The 23,266-nt window shown below is 36.6% G+C and overlaps 1 protein-coding gene across 2 annotated transcripts in view; it reads left to right on the top strand.

Moving 5' to 3' along the window:
- Window positions 1–23,266, top strand: part of ZC2HC1A (zinc finger C2HC-type containing 1A) — a 39,796-nt gene that overhangs the window by 4,140 nt on the left and 12,390 nt on the right. For both annotated transcript variants that reach the window (XM_016192027.2, XM_060199842.1), the window contains exons 2-7: window positions 3,589–3,662; window positions 6,363–6,479; window positions 11,284–11,425; window positions 17,628–17,776; window positions 19,146–19,245; window positions 20,514–20,616. In XM_016192027.2, coding sequence (XP_016047513.1) covers window positions 3,589–3,662; window positions 6,363–6,479; window positions 11,284–11,425; window positions 17,628–17,776; window positions 19,146–19,245; window positions 20,514–20,616 — 685 coding nt within the window. The remainder of the gene's footprint in view (window positions 1–3,588; window positions 3,663–6,362; window positions 6,480–11,283; window positions 11,426–17,627; window positions 17,777–19,145; window positions 19,246–20,513; window positions 20,617–23,266) is intronic.

Genomic DNA, 23,266 nt, shown 5'->3' with positions numbered 1-23,266 from the left:
TGCTTGAATTGCCACCATCTGAGATGGCAAGGAATCACTATTTACCTCTAAAATAGGTCAGTAAAGTGGTAGGAGAGAGTAAAATAATTCTTCTGTCACTACCTGATTATATTTTCATTCGTGTCTACTTTTCGTTTACTTCACTAGTTTTCTGTGAAATCACTAAATGTCTTAAACTAAGCTATATGGAATGATAATTGTATTTTTCCATGTCTTTATGTTACTTATAACACATTTTTCTGTTTACTTTTCATATTATATTTTTTAGCAACTATTAAATATTTAGCATAAAAATCTGATAAATAAGCAGGTTTAGAGAATTACAGGTATGTGGATTGACATTTTAAATAGGAGAAAAATATTTTTGATTCAGTAATGAGGGCTTCACAGAATGCAGAAGTCATTTTTTTAAAATCATAGCAATACTAATATTTATTGTTAGTAGGTACATAACTCCTGATAGATGTTGATGTGAATAAAATTTGAGCTCTCCCTCATTTAACAATGTATGCCAATAAGAACTTGATAATCCAATAAATTATAGTGAAATATTATCTGTGTAATATAATGACTAATTTGTGTAATAGATTTTTGTATTAACTAGGTGACCTCCCCCTTATAACACTGTATTCCCTGTTGTCTAATGTTAAACAGAACAAAATCCTTTTTATTCTAGACCTTAGGAAGTCACTTAACCAGTCACTAATGTTGCTTTTTTTTAAAACTGTTTTAAAATTTATTTTATTTTTGGATAGAAACAGAGAGATTGAGAAGGAAGGAGAAGAGAGAAGGGGAGAGACACCTGTAGCAGCAATATATTTTTTTTATTGATTTAATAATGATCAATAAGACTTTAGGATAAGAGGGATACAATCCCCACCACTAGAATTCAGCCTCCCACACCCACCCTCCACTGGAAGCTTTCCTATTCTTTATCTTTCTGGGAGCATGGATGACAGGATTATTACAGGGTGCAAAAGTTGGAAGGTCTAGTTTCTGTAATTGCTTCTCTGCCGGACATGGGCGTTGATAGGTCGATCCATACTCCCAGCCCATTTCTATCTTTCCCTAGTGGGGTAGGGCTCTGTGGAGGTGGGGTTCCAGGATACAGTGGTGAGGTCTGTCCAGGGAAGTCAGGTTGGCATCATGGTAACAACTGCAACTTGATGACTAAAAATATTAAGATATAAAGATTTAAGTTATTAAAAAAAATTAAGATATTAAAATATGAAGCAGAAAAATAGTTAAGTAACCAGGAACCTAAAGGTAATAATATAACAGATGAGATTTGGGGGTCTCCATCTTGGAAAAAGCTAGGAAATCTATTTTAGGTATATTCCAAGGGATCCATGACTTTATTAATTTTTGCCTGAGCCTGATAGCTAACATGCAGGCCAGCTAAAGGTATTGTCTGGGGAGATGGTGTCAGAGTTGGATATAGGACTAGAAACGTGGATCAGGGAGGAGAGTAACTCAAAAAATGGGAAAAGTATAAAAATACTGTTAACTATAGACCCCATAGATCTGATGATCTGAGGCCCCTAGCACAAGAGCCTGTGTAACCTCTTCATCCCTGTAGGTCTGAGCTCACATTCCGTGGTTACAGCTAGGAACATTCCAGGCTGCACTCATTTTGGGACCCGTCCTCCAGTGACAGAGCTCGTTGACCCAGCCTCCCTTCAGAGAGTGGGCCAGTCCCTACCATTGTTGTTCCACATTGAGGGCAAGGCTCTGTAGAGGGCCACAAGAGGGCCCATGATGCTGTTCCTGTTGGAGATAACCAGTGATGGTGGAGAGAAGGATCTGTTAGAGGTCTAGGCCCATCATATCTATGTGGGAATCCCAAGATTCCCTGACTAAGGCCCTGGATGGTGGGCTGGCTTGGTAGTGACCAAGAGGGCCATCATTAAAGTGTGCCAGTCTCTTGCCCTTACCCAGTTTTTGTAGTCCTTACTTTATCTGACAATGTTAGTCTTAGAGTGATTAAGGGAAGTGAAATAGGATGTAGAATGCACAAGGTCCCGGGTTCAAGTACCCACTCCCACCTGTAGGGGGAAAGCTTCACAAGTGGTGAAGTGGGTCTGCAGGTGTCTCTCTTTCTGTCTCCCCTCTGTCTTTCCTTTTGTCTTGATTTCTGACCGTCTCTATCAAATAAATAAAGATAATAAAAAATTTTAAAAAAGAAAATACACTTTAAAAAAAGGAAGTAGGTGAGGAGGACATCTCAGTCTAAGTAGAAACTATTTGATTAAGTACTTTATGGTGTCTTTTTGGGTCTTTCTACTTGCTTGTTGTACTTCTTGAGTCACTGTGGACTATTGTGCGCTTTTATATCAAGGTCTATATTTTCCCCTGACTTATGGGTACATGTGCACATTTGCCCTATGTCATGGGCCCTCGTCTACATCGAGGCTCTGCAGCTTTGTTAGGAAGTATGCCACCCAAAATGGAATTGAGGACTCCCATGAGCCAAGAAATGTCTCCGCAGAGTAATAGAGCTGAAGGGTTGCTGTCCCATGCCTGGCGTCTCTGAATGCACTCCAAAGTGAAACATGTTGAGGTGGTACTGGTTGCTTTGATTTAGTTGAGATCAGCAGATGCAGTATCACATGATATGGATCAAGGGAAGCATTGAGGAAAACTAACCACATCCCAGAGATTCCAGGACTGGTAGAAATAGGAGTTTTTATAGAGAATGGGGAGATTCCTGCTGTCTTTAGAGTTTAAGAAGGCAATAGTTACTGTTATAACTAAGTTATTTGGAAATTTGGTTTACTTTGATAATCCTATGGTTAGGATTCACTGTACCATACAAGACCTCACCATGATTTATATCATTTATTGCTAATCAATATAAGAGGGGAAAATCATCAATGTTTCATTGCTTGTGAACCTTTCCCCTGCAGGTGAGGATCCATAGCTTGAATACAGATCCTTGCACTTGTTAACATGCACTGAACCAGGTGTCCCACCACCTCAGCTCATGTAATGCAGTTTGATAATGCTTTGAAATATGATGATATACAGTATAAACTTAAGATGAAAATTTAAGGGAGTATAATTAATATATATATATTCTTATTAGAAGTTAAGGGAATATGACAAATTGGTTTGCTTAAAGTACTTTAAAAAATGTCTGTTGCCAGTAAGATTAGTTGGCATGTGTTCAGCATGGATTTTTTGATCACTAATTTTCTTTTTGATAGACAGAAATCTAGAAAGAAGGAGGATGGGAGGAAGGGGGAGAGAAATGGACAGACAGACAGACAGATAGACACCAGGAAACCTGAAGCACTGCTTCATCACTTAAAAAGCTCTCCCTGGCAGGTAGGGAACTGGGGACTTGAACCCAGTACATTGCAGACTGTAATGTGTGCATACAGCCAGGTGCACCACCACCTAGCCCCTTGACCACTAAATATAAATTTAATTTAAATTTACTTTAATGTACTTTAATTGATAATGTTATTTTTAATGAAAAAGTTTTTTTTTTTAGTAAGAACTGACTTTTATATAAAACTGAGATAAAACAATAAGATGTGAAGCTTCACCATTAGGATTTATTGACTGAATTCTATTCTGTTTTAGAAAATGGAAGTGTCCAAGTTGGAGAATTGTTACCTTGCAAGATTTGTGGAAGAACATTCTTCCCAGTGGCATTAGTGAGTATTTTTTTTTTCTTTGATGCTTCCTAGAGTGGAATTTGTTTAATACCTGAGAAACACGTTTCATGAAAGTTACCTCTGTGGAATAAACACACTTGGTCATGTTGTGTAGTCAGGAGTGTTAAGTTCTGTCTGCCAGTCTGAAAGAGTGTCTCTTTCAGAGTTTGATTGTTCCTCAGTTAAGGGTTAAAATTGTCCCTCTTATATCTACAAAAACCTTGTAGAAATGCACAATAATAATTTAAAACTATAGAATGCTATGAGATTTGGGATTTAAAGTAAATCAAGAAAAAAAAACTGGAGTCGGTATAACAAATTTGCTAAAATGTTGCTATTTGTAAAAAGATAGCTGATGAGTAAATGGGAGTTCATTATACTGGTCTCTCAGTGACCAAGTATATTTGAAATACCCCTCCATTTTTCCAGTTAAAAGTACACCTAAAATATATATTCTTTAATTATGTTTACATGCTTCTTATACTAACAAATAGAAGCACCTTTAACTGATTTTAGTTAAGAACGGCCAGCTAGAGAATAAAGAAGCCTAGTTATTTTATATGTTTTATGTAAAGTAAATACACTTGAGTGTTATTTTGGTATATAATAAAGACACTTTTATCAATGAAGGTTTTTTTTCTTTGCTGCTCTTAGGGGTTTTGTTGGGGCTTCTTGCTTATACTATTCCACTGTTACTGCTGTTCCCCAATGCCAGTGGACTCTGTTACATAGAGGGTGAAAGACAGAGAGATGGAGAGATCACAGCATTACTTGCTTTGCATGGTGCTTGCTCCCATATGGTGGGTCAGACTCGGGTCTTTGTTTATGGTAAAGTGTGAGTTCCACTGGGTGAACTCTCTCAACACTGTAAAGACTCTCTCTGGATATAGATCAGCTCGTTAAAGAGTTTGCATGCTCTTGACTACTTCTGTTGTTTTTTTTTAATTCCAAAGTAAAATGAGAAATTAATGATCTTTGTCCATCTGATTGTACACTTGGAATAATTTAAAAAATTTTAACTTTTTAAAAAACTTATTCATTAATTCAGTTTATTTCTTTACGTGACTATTTTTACAGGATAAAGTTTTTGTTGCCTTCTTTTTTTTTTACAGGAAAAAGTGTTTTTGTTGCCCTTATTTAGTTATTTGATGTTAGAATAAATCATATAATCTGCAACAACTGTAATTTGTATAGTCAAAGTGTGAGAGCCAGCAGCATATAGCCACTTGACAACACAGTTCATTTTATGGAATTAGATATATAATGTCTGATTCTACTAGAAAGCTGCTAGCTAACCAACCCCTTTTTCAATACTTAAGAGATTTCATGAGGGCTGTGTGGTAGCTGCCGGTTAAGTGCACATGGTGAGGCGCGCCAGGACTGGTATAAGGATCCCGGTTAGAGCCCCTGGATCCCCACATGGAGGCGGGGTGGCTTCATGGGTGGTGAAACAGATCTGCAGATGTCTATCTTTCTCTCCCCCTCTCTGTGTTCCCCTCCTCTCTCGATTTTTCTCTGTCGTATCCTACAACAGTAACCACAATGGCAACAATAACAACAACAAGGGCAACAAAATGGAAAAAATGGCCTCCAGGAGCAGTGGATTCATGGTGCAAGCACTGAGCCCCAAGGATAACCCTGAAGGAAAAAAAAAAAAAAAGATTTCATTGGTGCAAGCACTGAGCCCCAAGGATAACCCTGAAGGAAAAAAAAAAAAAGATTTCATTCTAGTAGCTATAGTTGCAATATTCATTTGTCAAAATAAAAACTGAAAACATGTACTGAATTAATGACTAGCAACTAACTATGTACTTAAAAGATGAGTTTCCCCTTGATACCAAACCTTAACCGATTCTGAGGTTTCCTATTTCTCCAGATAAAATTTTGCAATTCCAGTGCAATCATTGTTTATCATCCTACACAATAAAATACTGTAGGGCATTTTGATGCACTAATGTCATCAGCAAAAATGTTTTTTTTGGGGGGAGGGAAGGAAAATTATTATTTACCCAGTAGGTTAAGTGGAGGTTAGTTAAGAGAGCTTTAACTGTAATGTAATATGAATAAATGATTGTATGAATGAATTGATAACCATGTTGAGAGAGAGAGAAACCTATAGGAATACAGCATTAGATGACTCAAGAACAGTCCTTGTTAAAAAAAAAAAAAGATCAAAGACTTGCATTCCAGAAGAAACAAAAGGGAGGATTATAGAGAGAAAAGAGACAGATTGAAAAGAAAAAGGTAGTTGTAGAGCAAAGTGACAAATCTGACCACTTTGGCCTATTTCATGTTAACATGCTACTACTACTACTGTATTGACTTTGGTTATCCACACTTTTATAGTCATTACATGAATTTAGTCTGTATTTATATTCTTCTTCTGATACCACTTTTCAAGTAGTAATAAAGCTACTTTTTATTTTTACCTCAGATAATTTTTACTTGGCAAGATTATTTTTACAAGTAGTATGAAAACTAAGGAAATGTTAGCTAACTTCTAATAAAATTGTGGAAAAAATACTCATCTATACTTTTTGTTGTGAGAAAGGATTATATAGACTATACATAGATTATATATACTGTTCGGTATACCATATTTATTTATTTGCAGAGTTTTAAACTGCTCTCAACTTTAATGAAGCTTTCAAGGTTTCTCTTCTATAGAAAATGATACTTTGCTTTTCTTCATCTTAACAGAAAAAACATGGACCCATTTGCCAGAAAACTGCCACTAAAAAACGCAAGACTTTTGATTCAAGCAGACAAAGAGCTGAAGGAACTGATATTCCAACAGTAAAACCGCTTAAACCCAGGGTAATTATATTGCCATTTGAACAGTATGAATCATGCTACTACATACGTACTTATGCACAAGAGTGAAGAATGACCAGATGTCTCACTTTAAATAGGATCAGAAATCTATTTACTTTATTAAACATTTTACATAGGACAGACCAAATTACTGTCTCAAACTCCCAAGTATTTACAGTAGTTTTGTTTTGTTTTGTTTTTTATATCATTAAAAAACCAATTGTTTAGCCATATGTTGGAGGTAATTTAAAAAATCTTTTTTTAGAAAAGTCATTATTAATTGTTTCAGATAGAACAATTTAAATTTAAGTCTCACTTGCCAGTAGTTTTATATCTACTTACAAAGCGGAACTATTATTAACAGGCATATAGCATAATGGATATTGGTTATCTTTTTATTGTTAATGTTTGTGATCTTACACTTTCTGGGCAAAAGTTTTCATATATGATTAGTTGTCTTTATATCTTGGGTCATCAGGAAAGTCTTGATGTATGTTTGCATAGAAAAGAAGAAAAATAAGTCATGCCTTTTCATTGTTACATTCTCTCTCTCTCTCTAAGATGTATTGATAAAAGAGAGAGGGAGGGAGAGAGAGAAACAAAGAATGACTCTGACACATACAATGCTGGTGATCTAACTTGGAACCTTAAGATTCAGAGTTCATTGCTTTACCACTGTACCACCCCCTGAGCTGCAGCTCATTTTTCTTGGAACCTTCATGATAGTTTCACTTGGACACACTGGTAAAAATAGTTGACTTAAATATGTTGTCTGGTAGAGTTTGGAAGAATAATTTCAGTGAAGTATTTAGACTACTCAATGAAATCTCACATGATTGGATAGTTCGGATAGGAATTCCTGCTGTCAAGGGTAATGACTTAAATCCTAGTGTTACAGGAAAACTGTTCTGTGTGGGGAATAAATAAAATCATTTCATAGTTGAACAGTGAGGTGCCTATCTGTATTTTTCAGTTTATGAATATTCAAGGAAAGAATGATAAAGTCTGAATAAATTATTTATTTATTTATTTATTTATTTATTTATTTGAGTCAGTTTTCATACCTACTGCTAAGCCATCTGCAAAGAGTTGGTTAGTTTATCCAAGCTAATTAAAGCAATACAAACATGAAAAAAACTTCAACTACTGCTTTATATGTTTTATTCAAACTTTATCATTCTTTCCTTGAAGATTCATAAACTGAAAAATAATTTAGAAAAAAAAAAGAAAGAAAAAGCTGTCTCAGAATCCCACTGCCTTCAGTTTACACTGGCTGTTGCTTACACAATATTGTGTTGGGTGAGCTACTTTCTCTCTATTTCTGTTTAGCTATAAAATGATGATGGTAGTGCTTTTCTCAATATTGTGGAATTAGTGTAGCATTTCCATAAGGTTATCCATAACAATTTCATAAATGTTAGCTACCCCCCCTTTTTTTTTAACAGAAGTGATTTTTATACTTAAAACTTAATCTTCTGCAGTCCAGAAGGTGTACAGTGTATAAAACAATGAGCTCTTATGCATGAGGTCCGAAATTCAGGCTCCCACGTTGTATGTGCTAGACTTCTTCCTCCCTTTCTTTGCACCTTCTCTCTCTCACTCATAAATAAGTAAATAGTTAAGTAAGTTAAGTTTTTAAAAACATTGCTGCAGGGAGTCAGGCTGTAGCGCAGCAGGTTAAGCGCAGGTGGCGCAAAGCACAAGGACCGGCATAAGGATCCTGGTTCAAATCCCGGCTCCCCACCTGCAGGGGAGTCGCTTCACAGGCGGTGAAGCAGGTCTGCAGGTGTCTATCTTTCTCTCCTCCTCTCTGTCTTCCCCTCCTCTCTCCATTTCTCTCTGTCCTATCCAACAACGACAACAACAATAATAACTACAACAATAAAACAACAAGGGCAACAAAGGGGAATAAATAAATAAAATAAATATTTTTAAAAAATTTAAAAAAAAAAACATTGCTGCAGAAAGAAAGCAAAATAAAAACCATTGTTTTACACTAAGTAGTACGTTATCTTGCTACTTAAAAGAGTGGTCCAGAAACTAGTAACATCAGCACTACTTAGCAGCTTGCTAGAAATGGAGACTCTTGGATCTCACCTAGATATACTGAATTGGAATATATATTTTAACACAATCCTTGGGTATGTCATGTGTACCTTGTAATTTTAGTAATAAAAATGAAGACTGTGGTATAATTTTAAATATCTTTGCTTCTAACAGGATATTTCTTGATATCAAATCACAAGCAAAGTGGAACAAAGCAAGTGTAAAATCTAATTTTAGAGAAAGTAAAGACAGACCTAATCTATAGGTTACAAGATATAGGTAAGAGATATCCAAAACAATAGAGATCCAGAGAAGCAACTTTTGAGGAATTGCATGAATTTACATGAAATTGCTGGGTTGTGCCAATTTGGAAATGTACCCCTTAAAATGAGAAATATCCTCAACTTGAAGTTGATTATTTAAAAGTAAAGGGTCTCAGAAATTCTCCTACTTGGGATATAATCAAAGAAAGCAAATACACGTATCAGAAGCGATCTCTGTATACCCATGTTCACAGCAGTACAATTTGTAATAGCAAACTTGGAAACAACCCAGATGTCCAATGGCAAATGAGTGGCTAAAAAAAACCTGTGATATATATATATATAGGAATACTTCTCAGCTGTTAAACATTTAAAAAAGTCATGTCCTTTGCATGATCTTGGATAGTACATGAAGATACTATGTAAAGTGAGATAAGCCAAAAGGAGAAGGACAAATACCAAATGATCTCACTTATAAGAAAGACTTAATATAGTAAGTGATAGTGAGTGAGAACACAAAGTGAAATGTGGACTAGACTTGGTGTATTGCATCAAAACTAAATACTCTGGGAAAGGAGTGGATGGAAAGGTGAGGAGAGAACTCCCGGGGTCCTAGTACATAGTGAAACTGTACTCATATGTCAATGACTACACTAACCCCCTCAAAAAAAAAAAAAGGGAAGGAAGAAACAGATGTTTATTTAATATTCTTTACTGCAGCTAAGGCAGGAGTGGGAGGAGATGCAGGAACTTGGATAGTCAAGAACTGAAATGAGGTTGACTGAAATTGAATATGAAAACGTGGGTGAAAGGAGGAAAGAGAGTTAAAAGAGACCCAGTCACCAAAAACTCTTTGAAAATAGTAGTGAGAATAAAAATATACTTTCTCATGGTGAGAGATGCATTTTATTTATTTCTTTTTAAATGACTAGTGTAGACGGTGAGGAAAGTGTGATTGGACATTGCAGTAGACCACCTAGACCCAGGTTGTTTTAAAGAAGCAGATGATGTAGACTTAGGTAATCACAAAAAGGTGCTTTATTTGCATCTGGGTCTGATACATCAGAGAAGAGAGCTGTTAGTTTTTTTTTTTTTTCTTAGAAGGTTACCCTGAACTTCTCCCTAAAAATTCTTGTAATTACTATATTAGAAAAAAAATTACTTCATTTAGTGGTAATTAAAAATATCATTAATTCAATATTGATAAAATTATCTTATAAAGGAAAAGGTAGGTGACAGTTTCAAAAGTTATTAACAGATGATTTTTAGAGCAAATGAATGTTGTGTTTAGCCAGAAAGAAACTTCAAAGAATCAGTCACCCAAGCATTTAAATCAGATTGTATTTAAAATGATTGTATTTGTATTATGAAAACTTTGAATAGTTGTTTTTTTTTGTTAGTGTTTTCTTGCTGGCATAAAACTAGTTAGAAATTTGCTCTCTTATTTTTAAAAGGGTTTGTGAAAGATTGGTATTATTTCTTCCTTTAATTGCTATAAAATTCAAGAGTAAAGACATTCAGGATCTCTCCTTTATCCATTTTAATGATAGAGTAATTAAAAGTACAGTTCTGTTCTTTGGTAGTTTGTGTTTTCCTTGATTAATCTTGTTTTACTGGTATTTATAAAGAATCGATGTGTACCTTGTGTGTATGTGTGTCTGTATATATATTTTTCTTTCTTTTTTTTTGGCTAAAGAATATTTATTATTGTGGGGAAATATTTGGCAAGTTGTCACATGATAAAAGATCACAAAATAGTATGCCAAGCATGATTGCTTTCTGATAAGTAGGAAAACCAAATATGTAGTGTTTGCTTTAAAGTGATAAAATAAGGCTGGAGAAACAGTTCCCTTGGTTAGTGGGCTCCTTTGCCATGTTTGGACCTAGAGTCAAGGCCAACCCCCACCTCACTGAAGGAAACTTTGGTACTGTGGCCTCTTACACTCTTTCTGTGTTTCTCAGTTTCTGTCTGAATAATAATAATAAATAATAATAATAATATAATCAAGGCCGTTTAGAGGTTAACATGAGTTAATAAGGGGAAAGAGACTTCTAGGAGATTTGACTTCATTCCTTGGGCATTTGTTAATTCTTTATCTATTACTTGTGAAGCTTCCCTTTTGCATGGTACTCCCCTGTGTCGACTTGGGGCTTGAGCACAGGCCATTGTGTGTGCTCTACTGGGTAAGCTATCTCCTGGCTGACTGTTGGTATTTCCTCTCTCTCCCTCTCCCTCTCCTTCTCCTTCTACCTCTCTCTCTCCCTCTCTCTTTCCCTCTTCCTTTCCTTCTCCCTCTCTCTCTTCCATTCCCTTCCTCCCTCCTTTTGTTGATATTCTTGTTTTAAAAAAATAAATGCTATGACAGGAATATCTGGGTATGTCAAGTACATGACAGAAATAAATCTCTTGTAGTATATGACTCAGCATCAGGTTTAGTGAAAGGGTACTTCCTCATATTTATTTCACTTTATTTTGAGACTTTTTTTTAAATTTCTAGCCTGAACCACCAAAGAAACCATCCAATTGGAGAAGAAAACATGAAGAATTTATTGCCACCATAAGAGCAGCTAAAGGCCTTGATCAGGCACTTAAAGAGGGTGGTAAACTTCCTCCTCCTCCTCCTCCATCTTACGATCCAGGTATTTGAAGTATTCTTGAGCACTGTAATGCATGCGCTTAACTAAGGACTCTACCACCTGGCCCCTAAAGTATTCTTTTTTTAAGTTTTTATTTATAAAATGGAAATATTGACAAAACTAGGATAAGAGGGGTACAAATCCACACAGTTCCCACCACCAGAGCTCTGTATCCCATCTACTCCCTTGAAAGCTTTCCTATTCTTTATCCCTCTGGGAGTATAGACCCAGGGTCATTATGCAGATTGTAGAAGGTCTGGCTTCTGTAATTGCTTCCCCACTGAACATGGGTGTTGGCAAGTCATCCATACTCCCAGCTTCTCTCTCTCTTTCTCTAGTGGGACAGGTCTCTGGGGAAGTAGGGCTCTAGGACACATTGGTGGGGTTGTCTGGTGGCATCTGGAAACTGGTGGCTGAAAAAGAGTTAAGCTATAAAGCAGAATAAATTGTTGACTAATCATGAACCTGAAGGGTAGAATGTTGCAGATGAAGATTTGGGGTCTCCATTTTGGAAAAAGCTAGTAGGTCTATTTTAGGTATATTCCAAGCGGCCCATGAATTTACTAACTTTTGCCTGAGCCTGATAGTTAACGTGCAGGTGGGCTTAAAGGTATTGGCTGGCGAGATGGTGTCAGTTGGAAAAAGAACTAGAAAGCTGGATCAGGGCAGAGAGTAGCTCCCAAGTAAGGGAAAAGTAAATAAATACTGTTAACTGCAAATCACATTTGATCTGGGGCCCATATCCCACACAGGAGCCTATGTAACCTCTGCATTCCTATAGGTCTGAGCTCACATTCCATTGTCACAGTTGGGAACATTCCAGTCTGCACTAATTTCAGGATCTATCTTCCTCAAGTGGTAGAGTCTGTTACCTAGTCTCCATTTGGAGAATGGAACGTTCCCTACCATTGTTGATCTGCATTGAGGGCAAGGTCCTGTGGGGGCCCAGAAAGGTGTCTACTATGTTGTTCCTGATGGACATGATCTGTGACCGTGGCGAGAGGGATCTGTTAGAGGTGTGGGCCCATCATGTCTGTGTGGGAATCCCAGGACTTCCTGACTAGGGCCCCGGATGATGGGGATGGCCTGACAGTAACTAAAGACTAAGTATGTCAGTCTCTTGCCCTTATTCAACTTTTGTAGTTCTTACTTTGTCTGACTAGGTTAGCTTTGGAGTGACTGAGAGAAGTGAAATAGGAAGTAGGTGAGGAAGGTATCTGGGTCTAAGTAGAAACTATTTGATTAGGTACTTTAGGTGTCTTTTTTCGGTCTTTCTACTTGATTGCTGCATTTATTGACTCACTGCAAACTATTGTACACTTTTGCTTTATGGTATATATTTTCCCATAACTTATACATGTACATATGTCCTTAATCTCATGGGCTCTGATCTATATCTAGGTTCTGAAGCTTTGTTAATAAGTGTACCACCTGATATGGAATTAAGGAGTCCTATGAGCTAGGAAAGGTCTCACCAGAGTAATGAAGCTGGAGGGTTGACATTCCTCATCTGACATCTCTGAACACAGTCCAAAGTGAAACAAGCCGAAGTGGTACTGGTTGTATTGCTTAGGTTGGGATCAGCAGATACAGTGTCAATTGGTGTGAACTGAAAGAAGCATGCAGCAAAGTGAGCCCCACTCTAGAGGTTCCAGGCCTGGGAGAAATATGGGCTTTATGAAGAAAGGGGAAGGTTCCTGCTGTCTAAGGATTTAAGAAGTGGATAGATAGTTATTGCTATAACCAGATTATTTGTCAATTGGGTTAACTTTGAAAATCCCATTGTTAGGATTTGCCTTGTCATACATGACCTCATCATAATTTATGTCCTTTAATGCTATTTACATATACCTGTATCTTATAAAGTAGCACCACCAGTTGCTTCTGTTCTCCCTGGTCTAAGGTTTTAGGAGATTTAATATTGCAAAGAACAAGTCATTATTAGAAATGTATTAACAATTTAGCCCACTGTTAAAATTCATTTGATTATCAATTTGAAGTCTTCAGTGCTTAGATTGAAGGAGCATATACTCAGCTCTGTGTTCTGTGCATCAAAAATTTTGAGACATTCCATCCATTTTCCCCCTCTCATATTAATTAAATTTTATGATTTATGAGACTATAAGCTAATAGGACTGTATATTAACACCATTCCCACCACCAAAGGTCTGTCCCCCCATCCCCAGTGAAGCGGAACATCTGCCCTCCCCCTCCCGAAGTATTCTTAAGAGACATAGTAAACTGAGCAGAACATAGTGATTGAATTCTTATAAAAATTAAAGCATTAATAAATTTGACTTACAGGGGCTGGGTGGTGGCACATCTAGTTAAGTGCATATAGTATTGGGCAAGAACCCAGGTTTGATTCCCTACTCCCCACCTGTAGTGCTCTGCAGGTGTCTTTCTTTTTTTTTTTTTTTAATATTTATTTATTCCCTTTTGTTGCCCTTGTTTTATTATTACAGCCACCATTGTTATTGATGTCATTGCCTGATAGGACAGAGAGAAATCGAGAGAGGAGAGGAAGACAGAGGGGGAGAAAAAGATAAATACCTGCAGACTCACCGCCTGTGAAGTGACTCCCCTGCAGGTGGTGAGCCAGGGGCTTGAACCGGGTTCCTTATGCTGGTCCTTGCTCTCTGTGCCATGTGCGCCTAACCCGCTGTGCTACCTCCTGACTCCCTGCAGATGTCTTTCTTCTTCTCAGTCTCCCTTTCCCCTCTCAGTTTCTCTGTGTCCTATCAAATTTAACAAGAAATAAAGAAAGTGAAGAAGAAAGAGAAATGGCCATTCCCTAGACCTCGAATAAATCTCTCTCTCCATTTTTACCAGTCATCTCTATCAGGAACAACACAATAGACTCCTTTGTGGGACCTCCATAGGACTTTGCCCTCAACTTGGATCAACAGTGGTAGAGAATGTTTCATCATCCGAAGGGAGGATGGACAACATACTCTGTGCTACACCTGAGGAAGATGGGTTGATATTGGGGCAGTTTGGAATGTTCCTACTCATGACCACAGAATGTGAGCTCAGATCTAGAGGGATGCAAAGGTCACATAGGCTCATAAGCTGAATATGGGCCCTAGATCACATCAAATCGATGGGGTTACAGTCAACAATATTTATACACCCTTCCCATATCTGGGAACCACTCTCTTCCCTGATCCAGCTTTCTGGTCCTTTTTCCATCCATGGCATCATCTCCCCAGACAATAACTTGGATCCACTTGCATTTCAGATTTCAGGCTCGGGGGGAAAAAAAAAAACTAGTATAGCCACAGACCCTTTAGAATATAACTAAAATATGCTTACTAGCAACCTACAAAATGGAGACCCCCCCCCAACTCTTCATCTGCACTATTCCAGCCTTTAGGTTCATGATTAGTCAACAATTTGTTTGGCTTTCTGTTAACTCTCTTTTCAGCCACCAGGCTCCAGATGCTAGTATGATGCCAACCAGACTTCCCTGGGCAGACAACCCCACTGATGTGTCCTGGAACCCCACTTCCCCAGAGCCCCACCCCACTAGGGAAAGAGAGAAACAGGCTGGGAGTATGTTTCTACCTGCCAATGCCCATGTTCAGTGGGGAAGCAATTACAGAGCCAGAACTTCCACCTTCCACACCCCATAGTGATTCTGGTTCCATACTCCCAGAGGGATAAAGAATAGGAAAGCTATCAGGGGAGGGGATGGGATTCAGAATTCTGGTGGTGGGAATTGTGTGGAGTTGTACCCCTCTTATCCTATGGTTTTTTTTCAATGTTTTCTTTTTATAAATAAAAATAAATTAATTTTAAAAAATGGCCATTGGACTGGTGGACTCATGCAGGCACAGCGCTCCCAATAATAACTCTGGGTACAAGAAAAAACAAACTTAATTTATAGTAAACCTGATGATGAGACACAATCTATAAAAACTGGTTTAAGCAGGCTAGGGATGTGGGTCATATAGATTGACCTGTCAACACCCATGTCCAGTGGAGAAGCAATTACAGAAGCCAGATCTCCCACCTTCTGCACCCCATAATTAATGATCTTTGGATCATACTCCCAGAGGGGTAAAGAATAGGAAAGCTTCCAATGGAGGGGATGGGATAGAGAACTCTGGTGGCGGGAATTGTGTGGAACTGTACTTCGTATCCCACAATCTTGTGGATCATTATTAAATCACTAATAATGATGACTGTTCTCAGATAGTAATAATCCAAGCCCAGTGCTCTACCCTTTGAATCGCCTTTCCTGCCTAAAATATTGGTAATAACTAATGAAATATCTTCACTTACAAAAATGTCAGTGTTGATCAGAGAAATGCAGAATTTTCATAATCTTTTTATCTGAGAAATTGTATTTAAATATACAACACTAATACTGTCATGACTATGGGTGTAGAATTTCAGGGAATATTAAATAGATTAAAATGTAGTCATTTAATAAGTTTCAGATAATTATGTTACCTGGTTCTTAGTTATCTGGGAAGGAAAAGTGTCATAATAATACCTCTAAAAAGTAATTCATGTACAATCCATCCTATAGATTGATGGGCCTAAATCATAACTAAAATTCATGTTTTGATTTATTTATCTGCCACCAGGATTATTGCAGGTGCTTGGTACCTGCATGATAAACCCACCATTCCTGGTGGCCATTTTTTTTTTTTCATAGAGACAGAGAGAAATTGAGAGGGAATGGGGAGACAGTGAGAAAGAGACGTCTGCAGCATTGTTTATTGTCCCTGGAGCTTCCTCTCTGCTGCTAGTGGCTAGGGGCTTGAACCCCAGTCCTTGATTTGGTAATGTATGTGTACTGCTAGGTCTGCCACTTCCCAGCCCACAGCTTTATTGTCCTTATTGGGTGGGTGAATGTTGTTGTTATTGTTGCCAAAAGCAAAACAAGAAACTGGTGGCAGGAGTTTAAAGAGGGAAAGATTTAAAATATGACAGTTGACACTTAGACATTAGGGATTAAAATGACCTAGGGGGTTTATTCTAATAAAGCAGATTAGCTACATTAAATTGCATTAATATTGCATAATGGGGTTTATTTTCTGATAAAGAGAAAATTCCTCCCCCAGCCCCTAGAGTTATTGCTAGGGCTCAGTGCATGTGCTATGAACGACTGCTTCTGGGGCCTTTTTTTTTCCTTTTGGATAGGATAAAGAGAAATTGAGAGAAGAGGGAACAATAGGGAGAGAGAAAGACAGACACTTGCAGACCTTCACCACTTGTGAAGCGACATCCCTGCAGGTGGGGAGCTGGGGGCTCGAACCAGGATCCTTGTGCGGGTCCTTGACTTTATACTGTGTGTGCTTATCCTAGTGTACCACTGCCCAGCCCCAAAGAGAAAATTATTTTAGAAAATACAAATGTGATGAATTTTAACAATTATTGTAGAGGGATTGATAAACTATTTCTGTCTTTCTATATAGATAATGGTATTTTTTTATAGAAGATACCTTAGGCCTTCCAGGCTATAAGGCTTCTACTGCATCTCTTCAAATTTTTCAGTTTTCTGTTGCAAAGTTGTAATAGGATCATGGTCCTGGGACTTCAGTACCCTTTTTTCCTTGATGGCAGAATTGAGATTTTATACCTTTAGAATTCACTTCCCACTTGTGGTGTATTGTGGTATATATTGACTTTTTTCTTTAGGCTTGGTAGAGGGATACATTTATCTGTTTTCCTACCTCCTAGATGCTCACTTCCTGTACTTTTCCTTGAAAAGTTTGCTTCTAGGCAGGGATTTTTATTTTATTATAATTATTTTTGATGTATTGTAGCTTTGCTATTTAAGCAGAAGGAGGATAACACAAGTCTTCTATTTGGCCATCCTCTATACTTCATAGTGTTAAAAATGCAATTTTAATGTAATATATTAATCCTTCTTAACTAGTCTACCATGTAAAATATGATAAAAATATCTGTTAAATAGAGACAAGAAAAAACTAATACTTTTTTCTGTGTGTTTATTTTTCTATACTGTACTTTATCCACTTCAGTTTAATTTTTACAGGGTTTTGCTTGTTACCTTAAATATTCTTATCATTAAGCTTAGATAATTGAGATTATAAAGAAAATAATTCTTTAATTATCAGATACTGTTACTCAACATTATATAATGTAAATAACTGTCCACAAAGTTATGTTTATTATCCTATGTCAAATATTTAGTTACTAATCTGCTACTTTAAAATATCTATTTTAGATTATATTCAGTGCCCATATTGCCAGAGGAGATTTAATGAAAATGCAGCTGACAGACATATAAACTTCTGTAAAGAACAGGCAGCACGAATTAGTAATAAAAGCAAATTTTCTGCTGATGTCAAAGGCAAACCAGCTCCTCGGACTCAGGTAGTATACTCAAGTTTCAATAATTTTACAAAGAAATACAAAAATAATTAGTTTACAATTTTGTGTTTATATTTTACAGATCTATTTCCAACCAGTGTTTTAGGGCTGGCAAAATAGGTTCCCTATATATATGAATGTGCCAGCCTTGCAGTGTGAACATCGAGGCCCCCACATCACTGGAGGAAGCTTTGGTCCTGTTTTATCTTTTCCACCTCGTCTTTTACTGTGTCTCTGTCTCTTTCAATCTGAAACTGTTAGCCTGCATCAGGGAGCCCCCTAGGTTACCAAACCAAAAAAGAACAAACAAACAAAAAATTAAAAAAAAAAAAAAAACCCAGTGTTTTTACCTGCCATCATATATCGCATGTTACTGTTCAGAGCTTTGTTTTCTTTTTTAAGGAGCCAAGACCTTGTGCATGCGTGATTTTAATACTCCTTGTCTTACTTTTTTTTATTCATATATAAATACAGACAGAAAGAGGCAGAGACAACAAACCAGAGCTTCTTTCCAGTCCTGTTGTACTCCCATGTGGTATTAAGCTTCAAACTGGGGCTTACATCTATTTGGCAAGGCACTTTCTCTACCCTACCAGTGAGCTGTTCCCTGTACCCTGTTCAGGGATTTGAATAACTGATTAAGAACATAATTAAATTAATTTGAGCTAGTAGTGAATGGAAATGCACTGTTTTAAAAGGAGCTCTAAGGTTTACTTTATTTGGAATTCTGAGAGCTTCCTGAATCTCAGTTCTTCTTTCCTTTGGGAAAAGTCTCAGCAGTTATTTACTCTAAAGGATCCTTCCTCCTTCTCTCTCTCACTTTGTGAGTGATGCTGTGATATAAATATTGTTTGTTTTGATGTTGTCTTATTATTCTTATTATTTTTGTATTACTATTGTTTACTATTACTATTTACTTTTTTGTTGTTTGTTTTGTTTTGGTTATTGTAAATGGTTCCTTCTACCTAATACTTGAGCTTACTGCTTCTATCACTGATGTATCCTTCTGCTACACTTTCTACATCATGGACATGTTTAAGTTTTTTTTTTCTGTTAATAGTTGTTTGGTGTTTAAATCGCAACATTGCAATAGATTTTTGTTTTTTAACCTGTGAAAGTTAACTTACTTTAGTTTAAGTTTTTCTTAAATTACTTTAGTAGTGGGTCATTTGAATCAAATATTTAGAAGACCAGTTTTATAGGATCATATTTTGGGGAACTTCTCTCTCAGGTGACATTTTAATTTACAATTTCTCATTTTGGGTAATTTGCTAGGTAACATCTTTCAGTCAAGGGAAAGTAGACTTTTGGAATGAACTTATATATAATCAAAAAGTGATGTCTATAAAATATTTTTATTTCATTATTCTAGTATAAACCACCTGCAATTAAAAAGTCAAATTCTCCTGGAACTGCCTTATCAGGATCTTCACGGTTGCCACAGCCAAGTAGCAGTAACAAAAGTGTTGTAGGTAATAAGATTCATAAGTAACTTGTCTACTTTTAAGCAGTGCTGATAAATATGAAATGAAGGTAGTGATTTATTCTGGATTACTAAAATGGATACCAATTAGGAAGAATTATAGAGGCTATGAAATTGTTTTTGGATAAAAAGAAATTAGCTCAAGTTTCTACCTTAGATGTTTCATACTTTCTATCTTTGATGTTACTAATATATCAGAATAGAGAACCAATGTCTTCCATTGATTTTTCTGGGGCAGGTAGTATTTTGCCCTCACTTCTTTTTTTTTTTTTTTAATTTTTCATTATGTTTATTGAATAGAGACAGCCAGAAATCAAGAGAGAAGGGGATGATAAAGAAAGTAAGTCAGAGGGACACCTGCAGCCCTGTTTCACCACTTGTGAAGCTTTCCCCCTGAAGGTGGGGACTAGGGGTTCAAACCAGGGTCCTTGCGCATTATAACGTGTGCTCAACTAGGTGTGCCACCACCCGACCCCTTTGCCCTCATTTCTATATCAGTTCTTCCTATTTTACTTAATGTGGTGACAATTATCCTTATTAGTGACTTGAAGTTGACTATTGAGGTTTATTTTTATTTGTATGTATTTTTAAGAAAGAAATGTAGAAATTAAGGATGTCTAATTTGTTGCTTGGAAATTACATTAAAATTTTTCAGACTAGGGAGACAACATAATAGTTATGCAAAAACCTTTCCTGGGAGTCGGGCAGTAGCGCAGTGGGTTAAGTGCACATGGTGCGAAGCACAAGGACTAGCTTAAGGATCCCAGTTCGAGCCCCTGGCTCCCCACCTACAGGGGAGTCGCTTCACAGGCAATGAAGCAGGTCTGTAGGTGTCTGTCTTTCTCTCCCCTTGTCTGTCTTCCCCTCCTCTCCATTTCTCTCTGTCCTAGCTAACAACGATACATCAATAACAATAACTACAACAACAATAAAAAAAATTTTAAAAACAAGGGCAACAAAAGGGATAATAAATATTTAAAAAATTAAAAAAAAAATTTCCTGTTTGAAGCTGTGAAATCCCAAATTCAATCCACAGCACCACCATCAGCCCGAGCTGAACAGTGCTCTGGTCTTTCTTTCTCTCATTAAAATGAAATAAAGTATATATTAATTTAGTATATAATTTAGTATATATTAATTAGTTCATAACATGTTTTAATTTACTGACTTTACCATATGCTCATTGTCAGATTCTCTATTTTGTGTAGTTTTTTTGCCCTGTGTTGTTAAAACTATTAATACTTTTTTCATTATAAGGTATGTCTTCAGGTAAAGTCTCTACAGTCAGCAGCTCTTTGGGAAACAAACATCAGAACATATCTCCCTCCCATAAGGGCATAGCACCTCCTCAGGCAGCAGGGTAAGTCTACATTTGACTTATAAGTGACAAATATTTTTCATTGACTTTAATTTTCTTGCTAAATTCACTGATCGCTTAATGTATTGCAGTTAAGAAGCACACCGAAGGTTTGTTTTTTGTTTGTTTGGTTTGGTTTTGTTTTATTTTGTTTTGTTTTGCTTTTTTTTTTTAAGTATTTTATTTATTTTTGAGAGAGATGCAGAGAGAAACACCAGAGCACTGCTCAACTCTGGCTTATGGTGGTGTGGTGTGTGTGTGTGGGAGGGGAGGGGGCTTTCCTTTGCTTTTGTAAGAGCACTAAGCTCTGGCTTATGGTGGTGTCTGGTTAAACCTGGGAATTCAGAGCCTTAGGAAGGAAAGTCTTTGTGTAACTACTATGCTATCTCCCTGGCTGAATAGCCTTTTTGAAAGAAAATCTGGTGGCATTTCTCAAGAGCTGACACACATGGGTTTTTGAATAAATTTTATTTCTGGGAATCTGCCTTCATGAAATAACTTGAACTTTGGAAGATAGTAACCACAGTTCATTAAGCCCGGTGTACCAGGCACTGTGCTCTATTCTTTACATATGTTTCTATTAAAACTACCCCATTACTATAAAATATGAGCATCAGAAAAGCAATATTGTTTGTTCAAAGATAGCCAACTAGTAAGAACTGGATGAAAGATACAACTCTTGGGAGCCAGGTGGTGGTACCATGTGCAAAGACCTAGATTCAAGTTCTTGGTCCTCACCTGCAGGGGGGAGGCTTCATTAGCAGTGACAGTGATACCGTTTCTTCTCATTTCTCAGGTTTTCTCTGTCCTATCAAATTAACAACAACAAAAATAAGGAACAAATCGAGATCTCTGGTTATAAGCTGTTCTGTGGTATAATTTTATTGTCATATAAGACATCCCTTAATATCTAGCTGGTTTTGAATAGTAAATTACAAAAATCTACAAAAAAGTTATTATATAGTTATAATATATATATATATATATGAATAAAGTTATTTTGTTGTAACTAAAGAGAAATGAGGAATACATAGCTTTATACTATAATGTAAGCTTAAATATATGTAGGAAAAATATAAAGTATGCTGAACTATTGACAGTAGGGATATATATATTTATGGTTGTTGTTGGGGATCAATGTCTGCATGACAGGTCCACAGCTTTCGGTTCTGCCTTTTTTACTTTTTTTTTTTTTTTTTTTGACAAAGTGAAATTGAGGGAGTAGATGGAGATAGAGAGAGAGAAAAGAGATACTTGCATCATTGCTTCAACACTCTTGAAGTTTCTCCCCGCCCCCCTTCAAGTGGGAACCGGGGACTCGAACCCTGGTTTTTGCACATGGTAACCTGTACACTCTACCAGGTGCAACACCTCCTGGCTCCAAGTTCATTATAATCACTAAGACACAAATTTAGGTATTTTCATGCTGCTTTGTTAATGTTTAAGACATTGGATGTGTTCAGAGATAAAATGTCATCATTCAGTGATTTGGGATAAAGCAAGCCTGTCGTATATAATTTTTATTATGGTGAGCTTTAATCATTTACAAGTAATCTGTATCATGTAATGTGTTTTAGATTCAAAACAGAAAAATGTATACTTACACTTGGAAAAAAATGTTCCATTTGATAACATCTAGACAACCTGCAGTTAAACTCTTGTGTAATAGATTTTTCTCAGTGAAACAAACACCCTGAATGAAATCTTAATTCTAAATCATCTTTAATCCCAGAAGATTTTAGAAGTATAGTGAAATACAAAGCTTTCAAGTGAATGTTTCCATGTTTGAACTGTGTCTCAGAGTTTACAGTGACACCTTAAGAATTACATTTTCTTAATAGTTAATTGTCAGCTGAAATGTCTGATTTCAAAAATTTACTTCTCTTCAGTCATTATGAAATAACTAGAGTTTGCTTTGGAGTTTGGATAAATACTATATGTGGTAAAACTAGAGCTACAAAATGCATGTAAGGAACATTTTTTAAAACATTTTACTTACTTATTAATGAGAAAGATAAGAGGAGAGAGAGAAAGAGCCAGACATCACTCTGGTACGTGTGCTGCCAGGGATTGAACTCAGGACCTCATGGTTGAGAGTCTAGTTGTAAGGAACATTTTTTTTTAAAGTTTGAAGTTTGGCGTTTCATACTTGTATTAATGAGAAGAGATGTCTGGTGTTTTTGTATGAATACAAACTGTTTCCTGCTAGTTTTTCATTGTGTAAGCATTATTTGTATGGTTCATTGGAGTATCACAGACTTCGGTATTCATCTAAAATGTTGAAAACAAGCCTAGTATTATTGCAGAGTTTGACTGCTTGTATGGATAATAATGGTTGTGAAGCTATTTGGATCAGGTATACTACCTTTTATGTTGAACTTGAAATTTTAAATTGCTTATATAAAGTTAATGAATTTAGCATCAAGAGTATACCTATGACACATTAAAAGTTTGAATACTTGAGCACTGGGCAGTGACACATCCTTTTGAGGACACATATTACCATGCATGAGGACCTGGGTTCAAGTCCCTGCTCCACACCCGTAGAGGTGATGTTTCACATGTAGTAACATACGTTTGTAGGTGTCTATCTCTAAGAATGACATTTACTGGGTGGGGGTAAATAGCATAATGGTTATGCAAGTAGACTTTC

This window comes from Erinaceus europaeus, chromosome 1 (genome assembly GCF_950295315.1).
Source record: "Erinaceus europaeus chromosome 1, mEriEur2.1, whole genome shotgun sequence".
Classification (NCBI taxonomy): domain Eukaryota; kingdom Metazoa; phylum Chordata; class Mammalia; order Eulipotyphla; family Erinaceidae; genus Erinaceus; species Erinaceus europaeus.
This window is presented reverse-complemented; position numbering and strand designations above follow the sequence as displayed.